At 47.5% G+C, this 27,365-nt stretch overlaps 1 protein-coding gene across 1 annotated transcript in view; it reads left to right on the top strand.

Annotated features, from left to right (window-relative positions):
* Positions 1-27,365, top strand: part of TIMM21 (translocase of inner mitochondrial membrane 21) — a 126,639-nt gene that overhangs the window by 28,976 nt on the left and 70,298 nt on the right. Inside the window, exons 2-3 of the mRNA XM_086965433.1 lie at positions 21,737-21,799; positions 21,888-21,985. Coding sequence (XP_086821559.1) covers positions 21,737-21,799; positions 21,888-21,985 — 161 coding nt within the window. The remainder of the gene's footprint in view (positions 1-21,736; positions 21,800-21,887; positions 21,986-27,365) is intronic.

Raw genomic sequence — 27,365 nt, 5'->3', positions numbered from 1 at the left:
GAATGAAGTCTACCTTCACCCCCCCACCGGGTAGCATCCCGGTCGAAATCCTGACGTTCGAACAGGCTGTCTACACCGATATACAAAATCTACAACAAAAGGATACCTTTAACAACCTATCCAGCAAAGATAGAAGTACCATCCAACGCCTACAAAATGATCCCACACTGGTGATCAAACCTGCAGATAAAGGGGGAGGAATAGTCTTGATGAACAAGACTGACTACGACCTCGAATGTAAGAGGCTCCTCAGTGACACAAGAAACTACAAACGCCTCACCAGAGACCCGACTGAACAACTTCAAGTCACCATCAACCAACTGGTCACCAACGCAAAAGACAACGAACACATCTCTAAACAAGAGGCGGACTACCTTTGTCCCAAAGAAATAAAGACCCCTTACTTCTACACGGTCCCCAAGATACATAAAGGTATCTCTCCACCGCCCGGGAGACCCATCGTATCTGGGATCAAGTCACTTCTAGAGCCCTTATCACGGTTCTGTGATTTTTTCCTAAACCCACTCGTCCAAAAGACCCCCTCTTACATCAAAGACACCAAACATCTCCTCAGTGTGATTCAAGATATTGACTTTGACCCCACCACAGAACTCATGGCAGGACTAGACATAGAAAGCCTATATACTAGCCTACCACAGGACGCTACACTCCAAGTGTTACATGATGTCCTAATGACAAACCCCTGGGAGTACAACACCCCCCGTAGCTTCATCTTAGACTGCGCGGCTCTGGCTCTCAAAGAGAACTATTTTGAATATGAAGGCACGCACTACTTACAGACGAATGGAACGTCCATGGGCAGTGTTTTTGCCCCTAGTGTGGCAGGATTGTACGTGGCCCACTTTGAAGACACCCACGTACAACAACCCACTAACCCCTTCTCTGCCAACATACGGATGTGGCGTCGGTATATCGACGATATACTGTTAATATGGAAAGGAGACCAAGAATCACTGGACAGCTTCATGCTCTGGGTCAACCAATTGGACCCCTACTTACGCTTCACATGTACCAGCAGTACCACTGAACTACCCTTCCTGGACCTGAACATTAAACCTGACAATGGGAAGCTAACCACCACCACCTACTACAAACCCACAGCAAGAAACTCACTGCTTAGGTTTGATAGTTTTCACCCTCGACACCTGAGGGAAAACTTGCCCTACGGGCAGTTTTTACGCATTAGGCGCAATTGCAGTAATATCCAGGATTATAAACAACAGTCCAATGACCTAGTTCACAAACTGAGAGACCGTGGTTACCCCACCAGGATAATAAACCAAACCCGCAAAAGAGCAAGAAATCAAAATCGAGAAGCCCTCCTGGAAAATTACGACAAACCTGAGGAAGAACCAGTCCTCACCTGTGTAACTACGTACAACACAGCATCGAACCAAGTTTCCAACATTATACAACGGCACTGGAAAATTATCAACTCTGGCACAAGACAATGGGAAAAACCACGCATTGCTTACAAAAGATCGACCAACCTAAGAGATCAGCTAGTCAACACCAGGCCACGCACCACCAACCAGAACAGAGACAACACAATTGTTAACGCATGGGGCCTGCCCAAGATCATCGGACACCAACCCTGCAACAACTGCAGCGTATGCCACCTAACATCTCCGTCCAAAACCCTCAATCTGGAACCGGGCAAAACCTGGACACAACGAAATTTCACTAACTGCAACTCCACCAACCTTGTCTACCTGATAACGTGCAGATGCGGCCTGAGATACATTGGCATGACCACACGTAAGGTACGCACAAGAATGACCGAACACAGGAGTACAATAAGATGTGGGAAAAATATAAGTAAACTTACAGATCACTTCCTGACCCACAACCACACACCAAATGATTTCTCCTGGACTGTCATTGAGAAATTTGACAATGCTAAAGACGAAAGATTCCTTCTACAAAAAGAGCAACGCTGGATTTACCGCCTAGCCACACACATCCATGGCCTGAACGATGCCATTCCATGGAACAGCTTAACAGTATAACCATATCATGCCCGCCCATACAACTTGGGCTGTGAGCCAGCAATTACCTCCCCGGTCCAACTCAGTAGCACCTAGCACTTCATGTGAGACACTTGTGCCCCTGTCCCCCTGCATGAGCGTCCACCCTGACCCCTTCTCTCCAACTAGTGATCCCCCACCCTCTACTTAGTAATCCCTAAGTTTGATGGGCATTACCCATTCTCTACATAGTGGCCCATTATTTCATTCACTTTGTCCCTCTAGGTAGCGCATAATCAGCGCTACACACACCTGTTAAACCCACAGGTTGTTCACTTTGCCCAGCGCTTGTGTTTATTTACTTGTGCCAGAGCTTAATACTTTGCCAATTACAAACGCTCAGGCCAGCGCACATCCAGCGCTATGCACACCTGTTCTCACACAGGCTACGCATACTTCCCAGCGCTTGCAGCGCTCACCCGGCGTTGCCCCGCGCATGCGCATTAGCCCCGCTTCTTGCGCATGCGCATTGACGCGCCCAGCCTTCCGCGCATGCGCGAGCCCACGCGCTGCTCCCCTGCACATGTGCAGTTGGTCGCAGCATGATAGGGCGTTTTACGCGCATACCGCCTTCTCTGTCTACTCTAACCAGGTGAAACAGATTACGATTAGAGCATAAAAAGACAAACATTGCGGCCCAGTCAGTGCATTTCGGGCGCCGCGGATGGATGAATAGGTCCTAGGAGGAACCAGACCGAACTACTCGTGAGTAACCCTCTAAATCCAGCAAATGGGGTAAGAACTTTCTCTCCCTACAGGTTAGAAAGCCTTGTATGTCTCATTTTTATCCCTACAGGGTCTCTTTCTCTGCCAGGCGACCCATGAGGCTTTTTACACTGAAATAACAGAGTGAGGACTTAGTACTATTACTTCCCTGTACCTCACCTTGTGATTTCGTTTTTAGCCCACCACCCCTCACTAACGGTTGAATATACCCTCACAAGCTCTATGGAGTCCCCAATGAGCTCACCTTAGCCGCATATAGGTCGGACACCACCTTACAAGTCGGCTAAAAGTGGTTCTTTTACTCAATGTAAACCTAATATGACTCTTCCTTGTACGTCTTGTCCTTGTCCTATGTGTTCTGTGTAGAAAAGCTTGAGGGAATCCCCCTCTAACAGTTATAGCGCCTTAGCGTGCGCGACACATAGAGAAAACAACAACACTCACTTAATATAGTTTATTATTATTTGCACCTTTCACCCTTTTTTGGTCCTGAGGAAAGCCAGCTTATAACAAAGGCACTGGCTGAAACATGTAGACCACACTGGACGCTGGAGGTCATTGTAACTCTCCCTTAAAACGTCCTATTGCCTTTTAACCTGCTAACAGAGGCCCAGTTCATTAAATATTGCTAATACCCTCGGGTGCTGGGACCTCCTGTATAGCATTTTAATTACTCACCTTCACACCCCTTCACTGCACACTCAGCAACATACCAGCTCCGCAGTCACCTGGCGTTGAAGCACACCCGGGGCACATTCGGTGCCACTGTGGTGGGCCCGATGATGAAGCATGCCACCGACTAGGTCGGTGGGTGAGGGCTTTCAAAGGAAAACAGTGTTTTTCCCACATATTGTCACTGCTGACGTACCAGAGTCTCCTTAATACTTCCCTTAAACTAGCTAGCCTTTATTGATTTACATATATAAACTGGGGATACAGGCTAGCTTATCTAGTCCTCTCTCTCTTGTTGATCTGTATACTACTAAGCAGCGCGCAGCTGTGAGAGCTTCCTTCCCTTCAACATGGCCGAAAATATGGGCCTTACTTACACTGCTGAGGATATCAGCGAAATTCTAGCTGACCCCTCACTCCTGGCAGACTTCAACATCCCGGCCACCGTAGCACAAACCACGGACTGGGATTCACTTACGGAGAAAAAGAGGAACAGGATCCGGACTGTTCTGCATGGGGTCATCCTGGCACAATACTTACGAACCAATACAGCTCCTACCGGCCTTCTAGTCACCAATGCCCCCAGGATCTTCCTGGATGACGCAGCATTTCGTAAAGACTGGGCCCAGATCGCCTGGCACTGCACTAGGGACTGGCTAGTCTTAATCATCAAAACTGCCAAACGTCTATCAGATGCCATCATGATAGAAATCCAAGCAACAGAGTCCCATTTCAAAACCACCATCACGGGCTTTAAGAAAAAACTCGAGGACCAAAACCGCGAAATAGCGGAATATAAAGACTACCTAACCCAGACCAAAATTAAGAAATTCGAGAAAGACCTGAAGAGATTCAGCTATTCTAAAACTTACCCGTACTCGGAGGACGACTACACCCCCCCCAAAAAAACTTTTGAAAATTCAGACAACAGCTCTGTCTCAAGCACCTCTAGCAACTCTAGCACAGGATCCAACACATCAAGAGGAAGAGGAAGACGGGGACAACATTGGCAACAACCATGGCAAGGCCCCCAAAACCAAAATTACGGGCCACCACCGCCCCTCCTAGGCCACTTCCCACCTCCTTACTTTGGATACCCTCACATGTATCCCCAAGGCAACATGCCGTTCTTCCAAGGGAACCAAAACCCCCGGTATCCTTTTTTATCCCAGGGCAGAAGAGGCCGGGGCAAGAGACGGAACACGGGTCATGTCCAATGGACCCCAGAGGAAGAACCTGTGAGCGCCAACACAAGAAACAAAACCAGGGAACAACCGGGAACCAGCAAGTAGCACCGCAACACCCACTGGTGTTCAACTTATCTGATACCCAGTTAACAACAGAAGAAATGGAAGTACTCAACAAAGGCCTTTCATTTGTCCCCACTCCCAGGCTAGACATGTTCAAACTACACGTCGAGCTTGCCGAGTTTTTCCGGAAACTTAAACTTAAAGCTTTCTTTGAGAAAAAGGACAACATCATGTCGGAGACAACCAGCACACCAAACGAGACAGGCTTGAGAATGAAGTCTACCTTCACCCCCCCACCGGGTAGCATCCCGGTCGAAATCCTGACGTTCGAACAGGCTGTCTACACCGATATACAAAATCTACAACAAAAGGATACCTTTAACAACCTATCCAGCAAAGATAGAAGTACCATCCAACGCCTACAAAATGATCCCACACTGGTGATCAAACCTGCAGATAAAGGGGGAGGAATAGTCTTGATGAACAAGACTGACTACGACCTCGAATGTAAGAGGCTCCTCAGTGACACAAGAAACTACAAACGCCTCACCAGAGACCCGACTGAACAACTTCAAGTCACCATCAACCAACTGGTCACCAACGCAAAAGACAACGAACACATCTCTAAACAAGAGGCGGACTACCTTTGTCCCAAAGAAATAAAGACCCCTTACTTCTACACGGTCCCCAAGATACATAAAGGTATCTCTCCACCGCCCGGGAGACCCATCGTATCTGGGATCAAGTCACTTCTAGAGCCCTTATCACGGTTCTGTGATTTTTTCCTAAACCCACTCGTCCAAAAGACCCCCTCTTACATCAAAGACACCAAACATCTCCTCAGTGTGATTCAAGATATTGACTTTGACCCCACCACAGAACTCATGGCAGGACTAGACATAGAAAGCCTATATACTAGCCTACCACAGGACGCTACACTCCAAGTGTTACATGATGTCCTAATGACAAACCCCTGGGAGTACAACACCCCCCGTAGCTTCATCTTAGACTGCGCGGCTCTGGCTCTCAAAGAGAACTATTTTGAATATGAAGGCACGCACTACTTACAGACGAATGGAACGTCCATGGGCAGTGTTTTTGCCCCTAGTGTGGCAGGATTGTACGTGGCCCACTTTGAAGACACCCACGTACAACAACCCACTAACCCCTTCTCTGCCAACATACGGATGTGGCGTCGGTATATCGACGATATACTGTTAATATGGAAAGGAGACCAAGAATCACTGGACAGCTTCATGCTCTGGGTCAACCAATTGGACCCCTACTTACGCTTCACATGTACCAGCAGTACCACTGAACTACCCTTCCTGGACCTGAACATTAAACCTGACAATGGGAAGCTAACCACCACCACCTACTACAAACCCACAGCAAGAAACTCACTGCTTAGGTTTGATAGTTTTCACCCTCGACACCTGAGGGAAAACTTGCCCTACGGGCAGTTTTTACGCATTAGGCGCAATTGCAGTAATATCCAGGATTATAAACAACAGTCCAATGACCTAGTTCACAAACTGAGAGACCGTGGTTACCCCACCAGGATAATAAACCAAACCCGCAAAAGAGCAAGAAATCAAAATCGAGAAGCCCTCCTGGAAAATTACGACAAACCTGAGGAAGAACCAGTCCTCACCTGTGTAACTACGTACAACACAGCATCGAACCAAGTTTCCAACATTATACAACGGCACTGGAAAATTATCAACTCTGGCACAAGACAATGGGAAAAACCACGCATTGCTTACAAAAGATCGACCAACCTAAGAGATCAGCTAGTCAACACCAGGCCACGCACCACCAACCAGAACAGAGACAACACAATTGTTAACGCATGGGGCCTGCCCAAGATCATCGGACACCAACCCTGCAACAACTGCAGCGTATGCCACCTAACATCTCCGTCCAAAACCCTCAATCTGGAACCGGGCAAAACCTGGACACAACGAAATTTCACTAACTGCAACTCCACCAACCTTGTCTACCTGATAACGTGCAGATGCGGCCTGAGATACATTGGCATGACCACACGTAAGGTACGCACAAGAATGACCGAACACAGGAGTACAATAAGATGTGGGAAAAATATAAGTAAACTTACAGATCACTTCCTGACCCACAACCACACACCAAATGATTTCTCCTGGACTGTCATTGAGAAATTTGACAATGCTAAAGACGAAAGATTCCTTCTACAAAAAGAGCAACGCTGGATTTACCGCCTAGCCACACACATCCATGGCCTGAACGATGCCATTCCATGGAACAGCTTAACAGTATAACCATATCATGCCCGCCCATACAACTTGGGCTGTGAGCCAGCAATTACCTCCCCGGTCCAACTCAGTAGCACCTAGCACTTCATGTGAGACACTTGTGCCCCTGTCCCCCTGCATGAGCGTCCACCCTGACCCCTTCTCTCCAACTAGTGATCCCCCACCCTCTACTTAGTAATCCCTAAGTTTGATGGGCATTACCCATTCTCTACATAGTGGCCCATTATTTCATTCACTTTGTCCCTCTAGGTAGCGCATAATCAGCGCTACACACACCTGTTAAACCCACAGGTTGTTCACTTTGCCCAGCGCTTGTGTTTATTTACTTGTGCCAGAGCTTAATACTTTGCCAATTACAAACGCTCAGGCCAGCGCACATCCAGCGCTATGCACACCTGTTCTCACACAGGCTACGCATACTTCCCAGCGCTTGCAGCGCTCACCCGGCGTTGCCCCGCGCATGCGCATTAGCCCCGCTTCTTGCGCATGCGCATTGACGCGCCCAGCCTTCCGCGCATGCGCGAGCCCACGCGCTGCTCCCCTGCACATGTGCAGTTGGTCGCAGCATGATAGGGCGTTTTACGCGCATACCGCCTTCTCTGTCTACTCTAACCAGGTGAAACAGATTACGATTAGAGCATAAAAAGACAAACATTGCGGCCCAGTCAGTGCATTTCGGGCGCCGCGGATGGATGAATAGGTCCTAGGAGGAACCAGACCGAACTACTCGTGAGTAACCCTCTAAATCCAGCAAATGGGGTAAGAACTTTCTCTCCCTACAGGTTAGAAAGCCTTGTATGTCTCATTTTTATCCCTACAGGGTCTCTTTCTCTGCCAGGCGACCCATGAGGCTTTTTACACTGAAATAACAGAGTGAGGACTTAGTACTATTACTTCCCTGTACCTCACCTTGTGATTTCGTTTTTAGCCCACCACCCCTCACTAACGGTTGAATATACCCTCACAAGCTCTATGGAGTCCCCAATGAGCTCACCTTAGCCGCATATAGGTCGGACACCACCTTACAAGTCGGCTAAAAGTGGTTCTTTTACTCAATGTAAACCTAATATGACTCTTCCTTGTACGTCTTGTCCTTGTCCTATGTGTTCTGTGTAGAAAAGCTTGAGGGAATCCCCCTCTAACAGTTATAGCGCCTTAGCGTGCGCGACACATAGAGAAAACAACAACACTCACTTAATATAGTTTATTATTATTTGCACCTTTCACCCTTTTTTGGTCCTGAGGAAAGCCAGCTTATAACAAAGGCACTGGCTGAAACATGTAGACCACACTGGACGCTGGAGGTCATTGTAACTCTCCCTTAAAACGTCCTATTGCCTTTTAACCTGCTAACAGAGGCCCAGTTCATTAAATATTGCTAATACCCTCGGGTGCTGGGACCTCCTGTATAGCATTTTAATTACTCACCTTCACACCCCTTCACTGCACACTCAGCAACATACCAGCTCCGCAGTCACCTGGCGTTGAAGCACACCCGGGGCACATTCGGTGCCACTGTGGTGGGCCCGATGATGAAGCATGCCACCGACTAGGTCGGTGGGTGAGGGCTTTCAAAGGAAAACAGTGTTTTTCCCACATATTGTCACTGCTGACGTACCAGAGTCTCCTTAATACTTCCCTTAAACTAGCTAGCCTTTATTGATTTACACAAATTAGATATCTTAACAGACAAAGACCGACCAAGGGGCAGAGGCGTGAATGGCAAAATACCTGAAGGTGTTTAAGGTTTTAAAATGCGGGGGAGCCATTCTGATCATTTGCTGATTTGAAACCAGCTTTTGGGAAAAACATGGCAACGTTGAGAAGCAGACCCATCTCGTCGATGTTGGCGATGGATAACTATAATTTCAAGGTCTTCAGATCGACACACAACCGTAATCAGCCTTCTTCATGAGGATTACATGAGAAAGTTATTCAGAGACCTCTACTGTTTCTGTGATTCCCTTCTTGGCCATCTCTTTAAGCATACTTTTCACCTCCTCCCTTTACCTCCTCCTGTATACTCCTCAGGCTATGCCTCACTCGCCATGCCCCCTCCCTGAGTACAATCCTGTGCAAGTAACTCTTTAACGTTATGTCCTTCTCCTCAAACATCCCTCCACACTTGCGTATAACCTCTGCCTGCCAACTAGACCCTTCTTTGAAGTGTACATCATTTTTTTAACCTCTACACTAGTAAAAGTTTTTGTTGACTACATTTCTCCCAAAATATTGGTGGATTTTCTCCCCTTTTAGCCGTTGGTTAAACATTCATCTGAAGTGCTGTTTCGGGTCAGTTTTTCTCAAATTACTCTTTTATAATGTACATGGGTCCTAAATAAGACCTCAGCACAACATCCTTCTCATTCAATCAAATATTCACCTAAAGTCTTTGCTTTTGTTCTTAAACAGACTTAACTCAGCACCCTGCCTCCACCATCTTTACCACTCTCTTCCCCCATAGAGGCCATTTTTCCTCTGACCACTTCTCACACAGTGTCCGTGCTTGGTACATTGATGACCGTCTTTGTAAACTGAGAGTCAGTTCTTGGAATCTGCACCATTGAAACTGATTTTGCAATGGAAAGAGCAGTAGTAGCCTCGCTGCTGCACCACATATGTACTTTGTTTACTCATCACCTGAACTTTGCCATGTCGTGTTTTATTATATCTAATGGTGTATTCTTTTTATAAAATGCATTCACTTCCACCTGCTTTTGATATTAGGCTCATCCATTTCCCTCGTATTGCTTTCTGACTTCAAACCACTTTAGTAATGCAAGTGGTATCCTTTAAAGGAATGTCTAGGTCCTCAAACATGCTGTCGGTGTTAACTGACACAACAGCTGATTGAGACCGGTTGCTTGTGGAAACAACCTTCTATTGCTCAGGTCAAATAATTGCTAACCTTGCATTTCTGATGTGAAGGGATCTGCATGCAGTGACGCCTGCATGGAAATTTCACTCTTCAGTGTCCTTTGCAGTTTTCTATCCTTGAGGGATTTGTGGGCCCACCCATGCCATGTGTAAAGCCAAAATGAGGCAATGATCTAAAGTCGATGATAGATGAATAGTTTTTTTTGTTTTTGTAAGACTTTATTGACGTCTGTGCAATGTACACAGCATTTGCCTACAACCCGGGGGCCGGCTGCTACTTGTTTAGTATTTACATACATCAGGACATATCTTTCCAGTGGACGATTTGCAGTTTAGCATCACTGTATTAAGCATTTATCAGAAACGTAACAACCTGCACCAAAAGTTTTAGTATATGTCTTACTTTTATAATTTTATAAAATTAACTCAACTTGTGACTCGATAGATCAAATATGCAGTTCACATCACTGTATCCCACGTTCTAGGAATTATATGAGCAAGCCCTGTCTGGTACTTTCATACATCCCTCCGCTCAGGGTCCCCCATGGTCAATCTAGCCTCCCGCCACTCCCCCTGTTCCTACCCTACCCTGACTGTTACCCCTCCACTCAGGTCTCAATCTACATCTTCCTCATCCTCTGAATCGTCCGTGTCCTCTTCTGATAGCAGTTCACATATATTCCCCGATAGCTATTCCACGGAAGCCATATCTTATTCCATTTTCGAGGATTAGCCCTCTGTTTATACACTGCCCGCACTATCACCATGAGCATATCCACATTTCTACACCATTGTGCTCGGGTCGGCACCTCTACCGCCCCCCATTTCTGTGCTATATCTCGCTTGGCCACCATAAAACCTATAATAGCCCATTGTTGTCCCTGGCGAGTCAGATCATTAGGCCCCCAGACATTCAGCAAGCACATTCGTGGATCAGGTGTAATTGAGACCTCTAGAGTCTGTGAAATCGTACGCATTATCTGCCTCCAATATTCCACAATTATCGGACATTCCCAGAGTGTGTGAAATTAGTGTTCCTTCCCCACCACATCCCCTGAGACAGTACGGATGATCAACCCTATGGATTTTGTGTAGTGTGGTCCTCGTATAATACACCCTATGTAGTATCTTAAATTGCACAAGCCTAAATCGCGCTGAGATGCCGGCTTCCCTCGTGGAGGCCACCGCCGCATTCCATTCCGTCTCATCCATCTCTATCTCACTCTCCCATTTATCCTTCAGTTTTTGTAATGGGTCTGGTAAATTATTCAATAATTTCCGATACATGAGGGAGGTGGCGCTTGTCTGCATGTAGTCCGTCAATAGGCGATCTTCTAGCGGGGATGATGCCAGGACATCCGTATCCGCCTCAATCGCTGTCATTAGTGCGTGTCGTATTTGGATGTAGCGGTAAGTCTCGTTGACTCCCAGGCCATACTGTTGCTATAGCTGTTCAAAGGGGATTACTCCATCTCTCGTCCATAGGTCTCCCACTGTGGAAATGCCAATATTATCCCACTGTGTGAACCCTTAACTATGTCTTAATTGTCCCAAGGCCTTAGTGTCCCATAGGGGCGTAAGTTTAGTTATGACACCCCCCCCCACTTCAGTTTCGCCTGGGCTTTGTGCCATATCGCCACCGTGTGTCTAGTAGGTCCCTTGAGCTGCGGCAATAGGCCCTTGTTGTACAGCGGGGCCAAGAGACTGTGTACCTAACTGTGCTCTGTCTGCATGATAGGCCGGCTCGTCCTGCGGCGCATGTAACCATTGGTTGAGAACTTTGAGGTGAGCTGCCCAATAATAAAGTTGTACGTTTGGCAGGGCTATCCCACCACCCACCACTGTACCAGTCCCTGACCAGTTTCTATACACACACAGCCAGGAGCTGACGGCGAGGGGCGGCCTACCCCCGGACTTCAGTCCTCGAGGGTGCAGGAGTGGACAGCAGGCTCGGGGGGGGAGATACAACCAGCACTGCTCCCACACTACCTGAGAGACCCTGGGGCCATGACGGGGAGTGAGACGAGACCACGTAGAGTGGGAAGCGGGTCACCGCCCTGAGACTAAGCGCCGCCCGAGTCGGGGTGGACAAGCCTCACGGACCACTGAGATCGGGGGCGTTGCCCCAGAGGGCCAGGTGATTGCCCGCAAACCGGTGACGTGCACACGCAGAACTGGGACCAGCTGACCCCGGCCCGGGCCGACGGCGCTCCGCACCACCGGCTGCTTTCCCAAGTGGAGAGGTAGGTCTCAGAGGCTCCTACACATACATAGCTGTGAAAACCACAAATTATACCTTAACTAACGGTGTCGTTGTCTCGACACGCCCGGACGCAGACAAAGTGGAGGGCCAGAGTAACCGCCGGACAGCAGCACAGAATATAGAGTCTCCCCTACCACCCTTGCGTCAAAGATCCCTGACTACCATGGGGAAAAGGGATGTAGTCTCGAAGACCCAGAAACAGGGACCTATTGGCAAGTTCACTGTGACGCCACAGCCCGGAGGAACGGGAGAGTCGGGAGCGGGCTCGGATACTGCCCTCCTGATGGGGGCAATACAGGCCTCTAGGGAAGACATCCAGGCGTCCAGAGCGGCCTTAGAGGTGAAGATAGGAGAAGTAGGAGTAGAGGTAAACTTACTACGGCAAGTCTTCCGCAACCTCCTAGAAAGAGTCACCACAGCGGAGACTAGGTTGGGGGAGACGGAGGAGGTAGTCCATGATCTGGAAAAGATGTCAGAGACCTGCAGGATGCATACAAATAGCTACTGTGGAAGGTGGATGACGCGGGAAAACAGGGCACAACGGAACAACCTACGCTTTGTGGGATTTAGGGAAGGAATTGAAGGGACCAACATGGCAGAGTTCCTGCGCACCTGGCTCCTTGAGACATTCCCCAGAGCGGCTTTCTCCGCCTGTTTCATTATCGAGAGGGCCCACAGAGCACTCATGGCCAAACCATTGGTGGGGGGACGGCCGAGACCTATCATAGCAAAGTACCTCAACTTCGCAGACAGAGACCTGATCCTAAGGGAAGCCAGGAAGATAGGCGAACTTAGACTTGAAAACACGCAAATCATGATCTTCCCTGACTATAGCCAAGAGGTGCAGAAGGCGCGACGCTCCTTTGATACTGTAAAAGCGAAACTGAGGGATCTGAAGATTCAGTACATGCTACTCTTTCCGGCCAAATTGAAGGTCATCTACAAGGAAAAGACGTACTTCTTCTCACACCCGGACGATGCCTGGCAGTGGCTGGAGGAACGTCCGATCCCCCGGAATCGGGAGGGGAAAGAACACTCTGAGACAGCGACAAGTCGTGCCGCAGGCAACCTCTGGGCAAGAGTGCAATCACAGCGGAGGCGCAATCAGAAGGGACAGCAGAAAACTCGGCCGACGCCTCACCCCTCGCAGCAAGGGGCCCAGAGGCAATCACGGGATAGAGACTCTCCTCTGCCCGGCAGCCCAGCGGGATCCAGGTTCTCGGCCCTCGCTATGGCGGAGCACGCCGGAAGAGAGAGTGAAACGGGCGGAGAAACATCAGAGGTTGAAGAGGGGGAAGGACCGTCTCTTCACCCACTGGTAGTGGCCATTCATGAACTGGAGGGAGGATCCGCCACGATTGAGACCCCAATCCGGGGGGAGACTGATTCCCGCAAATCTTGAACTTTGCAGAAGGTGGATGGAACAGACACCGGCTAGACCACAAGGGAGCACGCAAGTGACTGACACGTCTCCTGAGTTTTTGATTTACTGTTATTTTTGTGTTTCCTTTTGACTGTTTTTTCTTAGAGGGTTTGTTTGTTGTCCCAAAAAAGACCTACTGCGCAATACAGGGGCCTTGGCGCTACACGGCCTTGTTGGCTGTAGAGTGGCACACAAGTTGGGGTAGGCCGGTAGGGGAGGGTGACTCCAGGATGGGCGACAGACCTTTTCCCGCCAACAAGACCTATCGAAGGAAGGTAGTTCATGGGCATGCTGGGGGAGGAAGGTGGTGTGGGAGGAGGGGGGCAGAGTCGGGGCAGTTTACAGTATTGTTGGGGGAAGAAGTTGGGCAGGAGGGGGGAGACAGTCATGTACATGCAGACACACATTACGGTGCTTCACGTTACACTTCCTCAATTGTGTCCGATCGCACCTCTCACTTTGAGATTTTGAATGGCGGGTGACAATGACACGCAGCCTCAGGATCGCAGAGGGTTCACTGTTCTGACATGGAATGTCAACGGGCTTGGCAACAAGATTAAGAGGTGGCTGGTGAACACTTACATTAAGCGACAGAATCCTGATATAATCCTATTACAGGAAACTCATCTCAAAGGTTCTAACTGTGCCTTCTTAGCTAGGGGCCGACACAAAGTCCTAGCACACGTGGGTACACCACTGACTCGAGGGGGTTGCCATCATTATCAAAAAGACTTCCCCCATTTTGCGTTACTCGAACATGGATCGATCCACTTAGGACCTATGTGGGGGCCATGGGGACTTGGAATCGACGAACATTCACGATCAGATCTGTATACACCCCCCTGAAGTTACAGGTGAATACCCTACGGAGAGTAGCTGACATACTCTTAGACACAGAGGACACTATACATATTCTGGGAGGTGACTTCAATGATGTCATGGACTTGGGGCAGGACCGGTCGGGAGCAGCCCCTAGAGTAATGACTCGGACCCCCCTGTCCCAACTGGTTGCCAATATAGGACTGACGGATGTGTGGAGATGGGTGCACCCCACTCAGAGGGCTTACTCCTATTACTCTGGCGCCCATAGGGTATTTTCGAGGCTGGACTATGTCTTTATAGCTAGGCAACACTTGACTGTAGACGATACTGCGGAATATAATGCGAGGGGGATCTCCAACCACTCCCTATTGCTAGCTAAGGTGGGGCTAGAGCGAAACGTAGACCGGGCTTCATGGCGCCTAGCAGCTTGGGGCTTGCAAAACGTGAGTGTCCTGAGAGGCCTGAGTTCAGATCTGACGGTCTACATCGCAGAAAATGAGTGAACAGTTGAGTCGAGCGTGATCCTCTGGGAAGCAATGAAGACAGTAATGCGGGATAGGATACAGAACAGACTGGCGGAGGAACGGAGGAAACTCCATTCTGAGGTAGCGACAGTGGAGACTGATATCATGGAACTGGAGAGGGTATACCAGACATCTAGGAGCGCGGGGACGCTACGGAGGTTGCTAGACCAGCAGAAACACTATAGGGAACTAGTGACAGGCGAGGCCAAGACTCACACTGGCCACCATCCATCGCCTATACGATGTGGGGGACAAATCGGGTAAACTACTGGCTTGGCTGAGCAATAAGGAATGTGCAGCCAGATGGGTAGAACAAATTAGAGACCACGATGGGACGATGACCAGGTCTGATGCCCAAATTGCGGAGGCTTTTGCCACGCACTACGAACTCTTCTACACAGCCAGGAACTTGTGAGGAGGCCACACTGTATCTAGAACAAGTGGACCTATCAGCGCTGCTGCCCGAGGCACTTAATGTACTGGAATCTGACATTACCATAGAAGATATCCCCGGCGCCATCGCGCGGATGCGCCCAGGCAAAACACTGGGGCCGAACGGCCTCCCAGCTGAATTCTACAAACGCACGGCGGATCTCCTGGCCCGCCACCTAAAGAGTCTCTTTGAATGGGCCCTGCAGGAAGAGAGACTTCCTCCCGACCTCACCACGGCGACCACTGTCCCAATACATAAGGAAGGGAAGCCGAAGGAAGAGTGTGCGTCCTAGCGCCCCATTTCCCTCCTCAATACAGAGGTGAAACTCCTGGCGACCATCCTGGCGCAAAGACTAAGATCTGTGATCCCAGATCTGATACACTTGGACCAAACAGGATTTCTCCCAGATAGGGCTACCAGACTGAACCTCCGGCACTCAGCCGCCGATGTCGCTGCTCTCATCCTAAACAATAACACCGACCTAGCCACCCTAACTGAATCATGGCTCAATGATGCATCATCCCCTTGCATCGACCTCTTAGTCCCCCCCCCCCCCCCCCCCCCCCCCAATTTCAACATTACCAGACTAGACAGACCGCTTAACAAAAAAGGTGGCGGAATTGCTTGCATCTATCGCTTTAACCTCCTTGTCTCAGAGCTTTCAGCGGATACCACTGAATCCTGCGAATATCTAGCCCTCTCAGTCTGGACTAACACCACCCTCCTGTGCAACCTGCACACTTTTTACCACCCCCCAGGCAATAACAATCAATTCACTGACTACCTCATGGAAATTATCACGGCTTAGAACTCCCCCCAACTCCAAAGACCTCTTCCTTGGGGACTTCAACCTGCACTGGAAAGACCATAAAGATCCACATGTCAACGCCATTAAAGACCTCATGGCTGATCTAGCCCTGACCCAAGCTTGCCTACTCCCTACCCACTCGAAAGGGGCTACTCTCGACTGGATCATCTCTAATGAGAAAACTGTCAAGATCATATCCACCGAACCCTGCGACTGGTCAGACCACCATGCCATCGCCTTTCTTCTACCCGGCACCCTCAAAACATGGGCTCCTCAGCCAGTGCTCCCAAAACGCTGGGTCAGAGACACCAAAAACCTAGACCTAATTGAACTCTAGTCACTTTGCAAATCCGACCTCCCACCTCCTCCCCACATCACCTCGGCCAGTGACCTCAATGATCACTACACTGTTTCGATGTCTAACATTTTGGATGACCTCACCCCTCTTAAACTAAAAAGGACTCAAATCAAAGACAGAAACCCATGGTTCACTGGCTCCCTCAACAACGAGAAGATCCCTCCGTCAAGCCGAAAGAATCTGGAGACTGCACCCATCGGCAAATCACCTGAAACTTCTTCGCCAGGCCAGAAATGCTTATAACAAAAACATCCTCAATTCAAAAAAAGTTTTTCAGAGCGGAACTAGGAAATGCTCAGAACAGGCCTCGCAAAGTCTTTGAGATGATCAAACTCCAGTCGAACAAACTGTCCAAAACAGTGAAAGAAAACCCCAAGTCTCTCATCTCCTCCGAAGATTTCTCCTCGTTCTTCGCAAACAAAATCATCACCTTAGATACCGAACTCAAAGCTGCCTCACTCCCCCACCAAACATTGACCATCCGCCTCCTCCATCACTACTACTGACACCGACCTCACCCAAGAATCTAGTGCACTGGTCTGAATTCTTACCCTACGATGAAGACTCCGTCGCAAATATCCTCTCCTCCTTAAACCTGAACAACCATTTCAACGACCCGCTCCCCTCGAACTGTCTTGCAACGATTACCAAATCCATTATTCCTTGCTGGACCGCGATAATCACTGCCTCTCTCCGGCAGGGATCAATACCAATCTCACTGAAAGCAGGACTAGTTCTCCCTATTCTGAAAAAGCCATCACTGGACCCAACCTCCCCAAACAACTTTAGACCAATCTCCAACATTCCCCTCTTGGCAAAAGTGTTGGAAAAGTATGTTCACATACAGCTAAGTCGCCACATCAGCAACTTCCATCTACTCGATGACTGCCAATCTGGCTTCCAACCTGGACATAGCACTGAAACCACCATGCTCCACGTTGTCGATGATGCTCTTCAAGCCCTGGACCAAGACAAAACTTGTCTCCTAATCCTTCTGGATCTATCCTCGGCCTTCGATACTGGCAACCACGAGATGCTTCTCGAATGCCTCAAACTTAGGATGGGTTTAGACGGCACAGTACTCAACTGGTTTAGTTCGTACCTCCAAAACAGATCACAGAGATTCCTAATCAACGGTGAACTTTCCTCCTCCTCCATGGTCACGGTGGGAGTCCCTCAAGGATCAACGTTGTCCCCCACCCTCTTTAATCTCTATCTAAAACCCCATGCTGAAATCCTCCGCAATGCTAATATCTCCTTCCATATGTACGCTGATGATACTCAGATCTACATAAAAATCTCATCTTTTGCGGAGATCCTCACCATGAATGAGGCCCTGAAGCTGACCGTCCGTTGGCTAGCCTCAAACCAACTCAAACTCAATGCCAACAAAACTGAGTTCCTTCTAATCTCCCGCCCAAGAGCAACTCTGAGATAGACTTGGATCACAGCTATCACAGCCCTAAACTGTTCCCCGACCATAGTGGACTCTGCCAAATCACTGGGAATCACCTTGGACTACAACCTAAACATGCGAAGCCACATCAACTCAATGGCCAAATCTGCCATATTCCACCTGAGTTACCTATGGAAGCTGAAACCATTTCTAGCTACTCCCGACCTAAAACTAGCAGTCCAATCTCTAGTCATCTCTCGGTTGGAATATGGCTGCTCCACCCTCTCTGGTTTACCCAAGATCACTCTAGCACCTTTAAAAGCCTGCCTCAATGCAGCTGCCAGACTTCTTACGGGCTCTAGAAAATTTGATCACATCACCCTCCACCTGAAAGCGTTGAACTGGCTCCCTCTCGAGGCTAGGATTCACCTCAAGTTGGCATGCATCACGCACAAGGCCCTACACACCAACTCCCCTGCGTATCTTGCACAGAAGCTCGCAATATCCGGAGGAAGCAGAAACTCTCGATCGGCAAAGTCCTTCCTACTCCAGCCTGCACGTATTAAGAAAAAAAAAACCTACAATCGCTCTTTCAAGAATATGGAACGCCTTCCCGCCTGACATCAGAAGTATCCACTCCTTGGCACGCTTTAAAAAATAGGCCAAATCCTTCCTCATGGCAAAATTCCTTGGCTAACCTGCTCCACCAGCACTAAGAGACTGATTTCCTTTGTGATACCCTGTTCTATTGTATGATACCCTGTGCTATTGTATGATCCTTGACTCTGTAAAGATCACTGTGTCAATGTATGACCATTTACTCTGAATATGTTCCTTTATACCTTTTCACCCCCTCCCTCCTTGCACATACCCCTTTGACTCCCTGCCTACCATGTGACCCCTGTTTCTGTATTACTCTTGAACCTGTAAAGTGCTCTGATACCCTCACGGGTCAAGTTCGCGCTCTATAAAACTTTAAAATAAATAAATAACTAGCTCCTGTACACTGGCCCCAGGGCCAGAGTCAAAGTGAATGGGAGGGTGTCTAGAGAGTTCCAGGTCCAGAGGGGAACCCGACAATGATGCCCGCTGTCCCCCCTCCTCTTTGCACTCACTATTGAAGCACTGGCCGCTAGGATTCGGCAAAACGCAGACATTGGAGGCTTTAGGAAGGCCGAACTGGATCCAGCGCAGGAGAAAATATCCTTATATGCGGATGATATCCTGCTGTATATTACAAACCCCGCGATAACCTTACCCGCCCTGTTCCGCGAACTGGAGAGGTATGGTGGACACTCTGGGTATCGAATCAACTGGCACAAATTGGTCCTATATGACCCCAGGGGGCAGGGAGACTGGGGGCAACTCCTGGGACGATTACTAACCACGGTGGAGGGCTTCCAATATCTCGGAGTTTATATAAGTCTAGATAAAACTGTATCATTCCAACGTAACGTGGAGCGCGTCAGGTCGAACTCCATTGCAGACATGGACCGTTGGAGGTAGCTCCCGCTCACACTCCTGGGTCGAGCGGCCATGTATAAGATGATTATCCTACCTAAATACCTATATGCCCCGCAGAACGAATACTATCCACTCCCACCAGAAGTACTCTCCAGACTACACGCAGATCTGTGGGCCTTCCTATGGTTGGGGAAGCAACCCAGAGTAGCGTTAACTACCCTCCAGAGACATCAATACAGCGGGGGGGATCTCCCTACCGAACCTGGAGGCATACTACTGGGCAGAACATATTGCCCCAGTTAATGACTGGCTCCATGCTCCGGCAGAACACCCTACTTATGCCCTTGAACGACACAAAATGTCTTCGCGAAACCTTCTGTACTACCTATATGGTGACACTTGTGGAGAACCACTCCTTCCGGCGACTGTAATTACCCTCCTCTTATGGAATAAAGCCATGAAAAGCACAGGTTGGGAGAAGACTCCCACGTGGCAGACCCCGCTCTGGCATTGCAGGTGGTTGACAGAGCTTAACAAGCTGAGAGGCTTTCACAAATGGGATGACATAGGCATCACCACTATAGGAGATGTGATTGCCAAGGGGGCACTGAAAACCTTTGACATTAAAGACTGAATTCAGTCTACACCCTTCGCAGTTCTTCAAGTATGCGCAGCTACGACACGCTTGGCAGGCCCAGAACATCCAAATAGCCGACCTTCCGGACTATGCACCATTAGAGGGAAGGCTACTGCAGGAGCAAATACAGGGAAAGGCGGTCTCACACACATATAAAACTTTAACAAACAATATGTTAAGTGATCTGGCGAAGCTGCAACGGAAATGGGAAAACGAGGTGGGAACTATGGACGACATTGACTGGGACACAGTATTAATGCACCCCAGAGACGTGGCTATTCAATCCAGACTGCGCCTTATTCAATTTAATGTGCTCCACAGAACGTACTATGACAGAGTGCGTCTCTATTGCATGGGGAAAACGAATGAGAAGAAGTGCCTCAAACTAGAGGAAGGGGACTTTTACCACCTGGTGTGGACGTGCGCCTCGATTCGATAATATTGGTCTTCCATCTTCGCGGAGTTGAGCGAGGTGATGGAGATCCCTCTCCAGCCGGAACCCAGACTGGCCCTGCTGGGTATGACTAATGACTTCGACCTCACGAGACCCTTGTTAACCTTCCTAAAGCTGGCGATCGTGGTAGCGAAAAGAGACATAGCAAAATACTGGGGGTCCTCGACATCGCCGGAGATAGATGAATGGAGGAGAGGGTTAGACATGTACATGGCCGCAGAAAGGGTGACATACAAGGCCAGAGGGTGCCCGAGAACGTTCCGTAGGGTTTGGTCCAAATGGAGACACTATCATGGGTTGGATGGGGGGCTATGAAGGGCCTGCTCTAAGCCGAAGATTGTATAATTTCATGAGCACACCAGAAATGTCTGTACATAATATGCAGGGGGCGGGAGGGGAAATACCGAGGTTGTCGACATCAAGTCACCCTGGGACGATTTTTTATCATGAATGGACATTGCCGAAGGGGACAGAAGTGGGTACTGGATATGTGTGTAATTAATTGCATGACTGCCATGTTGAGTTATGATAAAATGAAAATAAAAATATTTTTAAAAAAAGTCTGTCTACTCATGCCAAGCTACCCAGAGGGTGAGCAGGGATTATCTAAAGTGTGTATCCCCCTTACCCTGACTAGAAGCAAGGGTCCCTATTTGGACAAAGGTATCTACCTCTTCCAACTAGAGACCCCCATTTCTAACAGTAGTTTTGGTTCTTCAGAACATCAAAATGGCTTCTGCTTGGTTACATTTCGTTGTGGAAGGCGGCCTGTGGGTGGAGCATGGGTGTTCCATTATGCATCCACCTATGGAATTCAATATAATGCCTAACTTACTATAGGTAGTAAACCTGGGATAGCGCCAATATGGTGCGCCTACCACTGAGAGACCTAACAAGGAAAAACAAGTGTTATTTCTCCTTTGCGCCTCCTCTTTCTATGCGGGATGCATTCTGATCACGTATAGAAAGATAAAATTGTCTCTTAGTATTGTTTTTGTGCAGGAAGGTGTCACGTCCTGCACAAAAACAATCCTGCCTCAGCACAGGCTCTCTTGCAGCATGGTGCAAGGATGACTGTGTTTACACTAGGCAGTCTTAAGTGCACCAGCGCAGGTAAAGAGCTTGAGAGCACTATATATTAGTAAATGTGGCTGTTCAACTCTCGCCTATTCATGCAACACAACTCTTCAACTTTACTTGTTGCCCTGCTCTGCGTGAAAGTTTAGTAATAATACTCCTGTGTGCGAATATTATTTAATAAGCACTGTTCTCTCTTCTTTTCCTCAGTTAAAGAAGCAGGACGAGATTTCACATATTTGATTGTGGTGATCATTGGACTCGGCGTGACAGGTTATTGGAAAACCTATTTTTATGAAAATAGTTGATTTTTATGGTGATTCTGCCTCCAAATTGTAAACTATGTTTTTCCTTTTTGCAGGTGGTTTGTTTTATGTGATTTTTCAAGAGCTTTTCTCTTCATCAAGTCCAAGTAAGATATATGGCGAAGCTCTGGAAAAGTGCAGGCATCATCCAGAGGTGAGGCATAGCCCAAAGAGTGTTTGCCTACTAGTCGGGTGAAGACCTTGTCTGAATCCAGCTTTATGGAAAGTGAATAATCAAAATTGCTCAGTTCAAATCTGAATAATAGTAAGTTTTGCTTGTGAGTTTTAAATGAAGAATTTGGTAAGGCCATTTTGGATTAGTTTGGGAGAATGATCGTCATCGCTTCAGTAGCACTTGACTTCTTTATCAGTTTTAATTGTTACGTTTTAACTCCAGAGAGCAGTGCCCTTATTGTGGATGAGTCGTGCTTTTTGTGCTTTTTATGATTTTACATCACGTCTAGGCTGGTGACATTGTTTTTGTTTAGTGACAGCACTTACTCATAGAGCTGCATACTTTGTAGATCACTCCATGGTATTTTTCCTAGCAATTTTCCCTGGTGCATAGTATTAAACATGAAAGGGAAAGGCTCATTTCAGATATGGGGCCTGATTTAGATCTGGGTGGACACCATACTCTGTCACAACGTAGACGGATATCATGTCCGCCAAAATAGTCCCATATAAAATATAAATTCCATTGATGTAATGGGATTTATATTTCAGCAGTCTGGATATCTATCACCATTGTGATAGAGTAACCCGTCCACCACCATCTAAATCAGGCCCATAGGCACTCAGTAACACTTTCTTGCTCGCAAGGGCCACGCACTCAGATGCATTTTAGTATTTTATTTCCATTCATTTTTCAGTTATCTAATATAATTCAAATATGATGCTTTTTGCGTATTCAAGCATGGGACCTATGAGCAGATAGATACTTGTAGTTCTACAGTGTTTTAGAGAGGTTATAGGTCTCGCGTCATACCACATATCCTGTCTCCTATGTCAGACTCCCCTACATACGCCACATAACCATGGAGCTTTACCGCCACCCCTAGTGTTCTTGCTGTGCAGTAGTTCCAATAGATTACACCTGAAGTTAAGCATTATTAGGCCTAGCATCTTTTTGTTTGGTTTCCCCTGTCTTTTTGCCTCTGATCTCCTGTTTTTGATTGTGTGCTGTATTTTTGTTTTTGCTGGTTTTAGAACTCTGGCCACTTTACCACTGCTGAACAGTGTTAAAGTGCAAGTGTTCCTTGTCTAAAATGTAATGGTATTTGGTTTCTCCATGATTTGCCTACTTGATTTACTACTAGGTCTCTAGTGCAGTGCCCAGTGTGTGCCCAGGGCCTGCAAGTCAAATGCTACTAGTGGGCCTGCAGAATGATTGTGCCCCCCACAAGGGTAGCCATGCACGCATGTCTCAGACCTACCACTGCAGGGCCTGTTTGTGCAGTTTTAAACTGACATGTTGACCTGTCAAGTGCACCCATTTCCCTTTTACTACCTGTAAGTCACCTTTAAAGTAGGTCCAAGGCAGCCCCATGGGTGGGGTGCATGCAGTGTATATAAAAAGTAGGACATGTACTGGTGGGTTTTACATGTGAAATACTGCCCAAAATTTTTTCCCTACATCGAAGGCATATCTCTCCCATAGGTTAGCATTTGAGCTACCTTGTAACATCTTAAAATTATATATTCCAATTGGTATCTGATAGAAAATGTGAGTTTGGTTTCTATGGACTCACAATTTAAAAACACATCTTTCAGTGAAGTTGGTTTTTAAATTCAGGTCTGAAAATGCCACTTTTAGAAAGTTTGGCTTTATCTTACTTGAACCATTCTGTGCCTCTGCCTGTCCCCAGACTACATGTCTGGGTTGGATGACAGTTGGGATGTTTGTGCATTCGCTGTAGACAGCCACACAAAGGGAGCTTATGTATGCCCTGCAAATCCTGATGGCCCATCACCAGGCTAATCGGTCTTCCTACCCTAGAGTGGTGGGAGGAGTTGACACTGACACCTGAATAGGGCTCTGCCTGTCCCTACACAAACAAGTCTTCACCCCCTGTGGTGTGTCTGGAGGCAGGGCAAGGAAGGGCAGGATCTTTTGCACTACAAAGACTTTCCCTTGAAATTTGCCAACTTCAGTAGCTGATTTGAGTACAAGTACTGGACCCTTGACACCATATACTCTGAGGGTTGAGGACATTCTGCTAGGAAGAAGAGCTGTGTTGCTTCAGAACGAACAACCACTTTAGTGTTTGCTTTGCTTTGTTGGCCTGCTGCTTGATGCTTTTGTCCTGGGAGTGAAGGGCTATGTCTGAGCTTGCCTCCTGTTAAGAAGTCTCATGGCCATCAAAGACTTCACCTCCAACCAATTGGACTTTGCTGCTGAGAGCCCTACCTTGCAAGTTGTGCCAAATCCAGTTCTTGGGCCCTTGGGAGTGAGTTCTGGTGCAACAAGGGGAGAATTCAACACGTCGACTCCCAGCGTCATTCTGAACCTATGCATCATTGCAAAACTCGATGTGTTGCTGCTGGCAGCACCTTAGCGTGGTCTTCGCTCGACGCAATGACCACTGAATTCAAAGCAGGCCATGTCTTTTCGCCGCAGCACCTCCGAAGAACCTCCGCTGCATGTGTCTTGAGCACTGCATAACTGAACTCCAGGACACCCCGCTCCGACCCAACGCCTCCTACAACTTTGTGGAATCCATGCAGCACAACTTGACTTACTGACGCATCGTCTCTGGGTGCCGATTTCATCATTGGCACTGCAGTAAGGAACCAAGGTTTTGTGCCCGCAAACAAAGCCTCACCTCCACTGCGCCATGCTTCTTCAACGGGCGTTAGTGGCTCAACTACTCTTCACCGCCTTAAGTAACTGACTACAGCGATGCATCCCCTTCTCTGTGCTAACACACTGTCCCCGAGCACCAAGGCGCCACCGACCTGCATAGTAGTAAGGAACTGAGGCATCACCCTACTTTTTGACGTCTCGCCTCCCCTGCGTCATGCATCGTCCTTGATTTAAAAGCATCTTAGGTACTTTGTACAGGCCAAGCCCAACCATAGATATCTAAAGAGCTGGCGAGATGTAGACTGAGCGCCACAATGCGCATCTGGGTATCGTTTGAAGAATATCAGTACCCCTTTTTTTTTATTGGAGTTTATCTGTGGAGCTTGCACGACTTGGCAAATAATTGAAGGACGTAAAGTCACATATGGTCTAATATGCATTACTAATACCAACTTAAGGAGTTACAATTGTTACAGAACAAGAACAATAAAGCCTTGATGAAGTTCAATATATACTGAACAAAATGCCTTTGCTGTATGTTATTGGTTTCAAGACCATATACATTTTAAAAGTGGAATTAAATAAATGAGGGGAAAAAATTCTAACTATATAACAAAAATAAGGAGTACCACCAAAGACAAGGTTAGACAACCAATATTGGTGGAATGAGACACTAGTGTTAAAAAAGAAGAAGTCCTTCTTTGTTTTTAAGGAACCCCTCACTCACCGACCTGGTCGGTGACATGCTTCATCATCGGGGCCACCTTGACAGCCGAGTGCCGTCAAGGTGTGCTGCGACACCTGAGATACAGTGGAGTGGGTATGTGAGTGATGAATGTGAAAAAGAAAAAAAAGTCAGTGAGTTAAAAATTGTCCTGGTATGATTTATCCAAAGATTATTTATTCTAAGACTACTGGACAATATTAAAAACAGTGTATGTTGATACAATAAAGGCTTTAATAGGACCTAGTGTATCTGTGGTATGTGTTAGGTCTACATGTTTCAAACCAAAATGGGAGTTACCGGTTTTTCTTCAGGACCAAAATGATGTAAAAGGAGTTGGGTGGTCAGGATACACTAACACCCTGCCATACCTGCAACCCTTTCAAGACCCTAAATAGCAAATAGCTAAGTGGGTAAAGATAATTGTAACCCAAAAGTGGTTACAATGAAAATTGCAAAAAACCTGTGAAGAAAGAGAGGATCATAAGTCATAAAGGCTGTTTACATGCCTGTAACGTAGTGAAGTGACGTAGTCCGCTCTATCTGTGAGTCATTCCACATTCAATTAATGCGAATTATCCATAGTGCGGTGTATCAGCATTGTTTCTGAGTGGAAACTATTTGTTCCTAGAAGGGCACACCTATCAATATGGGTGTGAGGGTGAACACGCATATATATTTCTATTTTTTAATAGCCAGTCTTACACAAGCCATATTGTGCGTGCCTAAGTCATGACTCTATATTATTAGTGCCAGGGATTACCGACGTGATAATATACCAACTTGATCCAAAATTACATTCAACACAAGACAAACAACACACTAAACACACATTGCCAGAATATTAAAAAACGCTCACTCCTCAATGGGGAAATGCTTGCTGCACGGGGATTGAGGGGAGAGGCCACAAAGCTCAAAACGTATTCTGTGGAGTTAAAGAAAAACTGGAACAAATAAGGTCATGAACCGGTATCGTATACCGTACGTTCTCCTTCTCTTGGGATGAAAAGGTCCGGAAACTGAAGCGTTTCCTTAAATACAAACTCTACTTACAGTTTCTCAGCTCAGAAATCGACATTCAACCTATTCCGCCCCTCCGCGCACCCGTGTGGGAGAGAAGGCAGCGCCGAAGTTAAAGGCGGCCGCCATTGCGGGCGCGGAGGGCGTGGTTGGGGTTGCGTGCTGACGTCATGTGATCACGTGATCGTGGCACGGGTGCTCGGTTGCCAGGGGAATGCTATATAAACAAAACCCCCGTATTATGTGTCAAAACGAGCCGGTTATTGGGATTGAAAAGGGGTTCGTTATATTAAAAGATCACTAGATCGCACCAGGGACAGAAAAAGGGGGAGAATCATGGAAAAAAAGGAATTTATGGCAAAAAAGTATTTAAGGATTCATATGCACTCCTAGAGATTGGGAAATAAGTAAATTAATATGGTGTCACTAGAAGGGAATGAGATATTTAAACGAGCGGGATCATAGGGCCCAAGGGACATAGGCCTTGTATTAAAAAAACATGATCTAGCAGGTTATGTGTACTAACGCCACATCACAGTGAGGAAGGATGGGGTGGAGTACTTAGGAAAGTACAGAGGCCCAAGGGATATTGTCATTCAGACCATGTTTGTGGGTGGATAGTCTATACACCCATCTCTGCTCCTTCTCATATAGGCGTTTTTGTATGTTCGGTCCCGAAGTTATTTGCTCAATGACAGTCCAGAACATATAATTTGGAGTAAGGCCTTTTTCAAGGAAATGGTCAGTCAATCGGGTCGCATTTTTCTTGCAGCGTATGGTGCTGCGATGTTCACCTATTCTCTGTTTGACCTTTCGAGTTGTCATCCCGATGTATCGTTTTTTGCAAGTGCATTCGATCAGATATACTACATTTTCACTGTTGCAGTTGGTATGTGCAATTTGCCTCCAGGTCTTCCCAACTTCTAGGTCTAGAGTCTTTGTGTTCCTGGTTAGGTGGCACACACTGCAATCTCCGCAGCGAAA

This window comes from Lissotriton vulgaris, chromosome 4_1, assembly GCF_964263255.1.
Source record: "Lissotriton vulgaris chromosome 4_1, aLisVul1.2, whole genome shotgun sequence".
NCBI classification, from domain to species: Eukaryota; Metazoa; Chordata; class Amphibia; order Caudata; family Salamandridae; genus Lissotriton; species Lissotriton vulgaris.
Note: the sequence above shows the minus strand (reverse complement) of the source record. Positions and strands in the feature narration are given on the sequence as shown.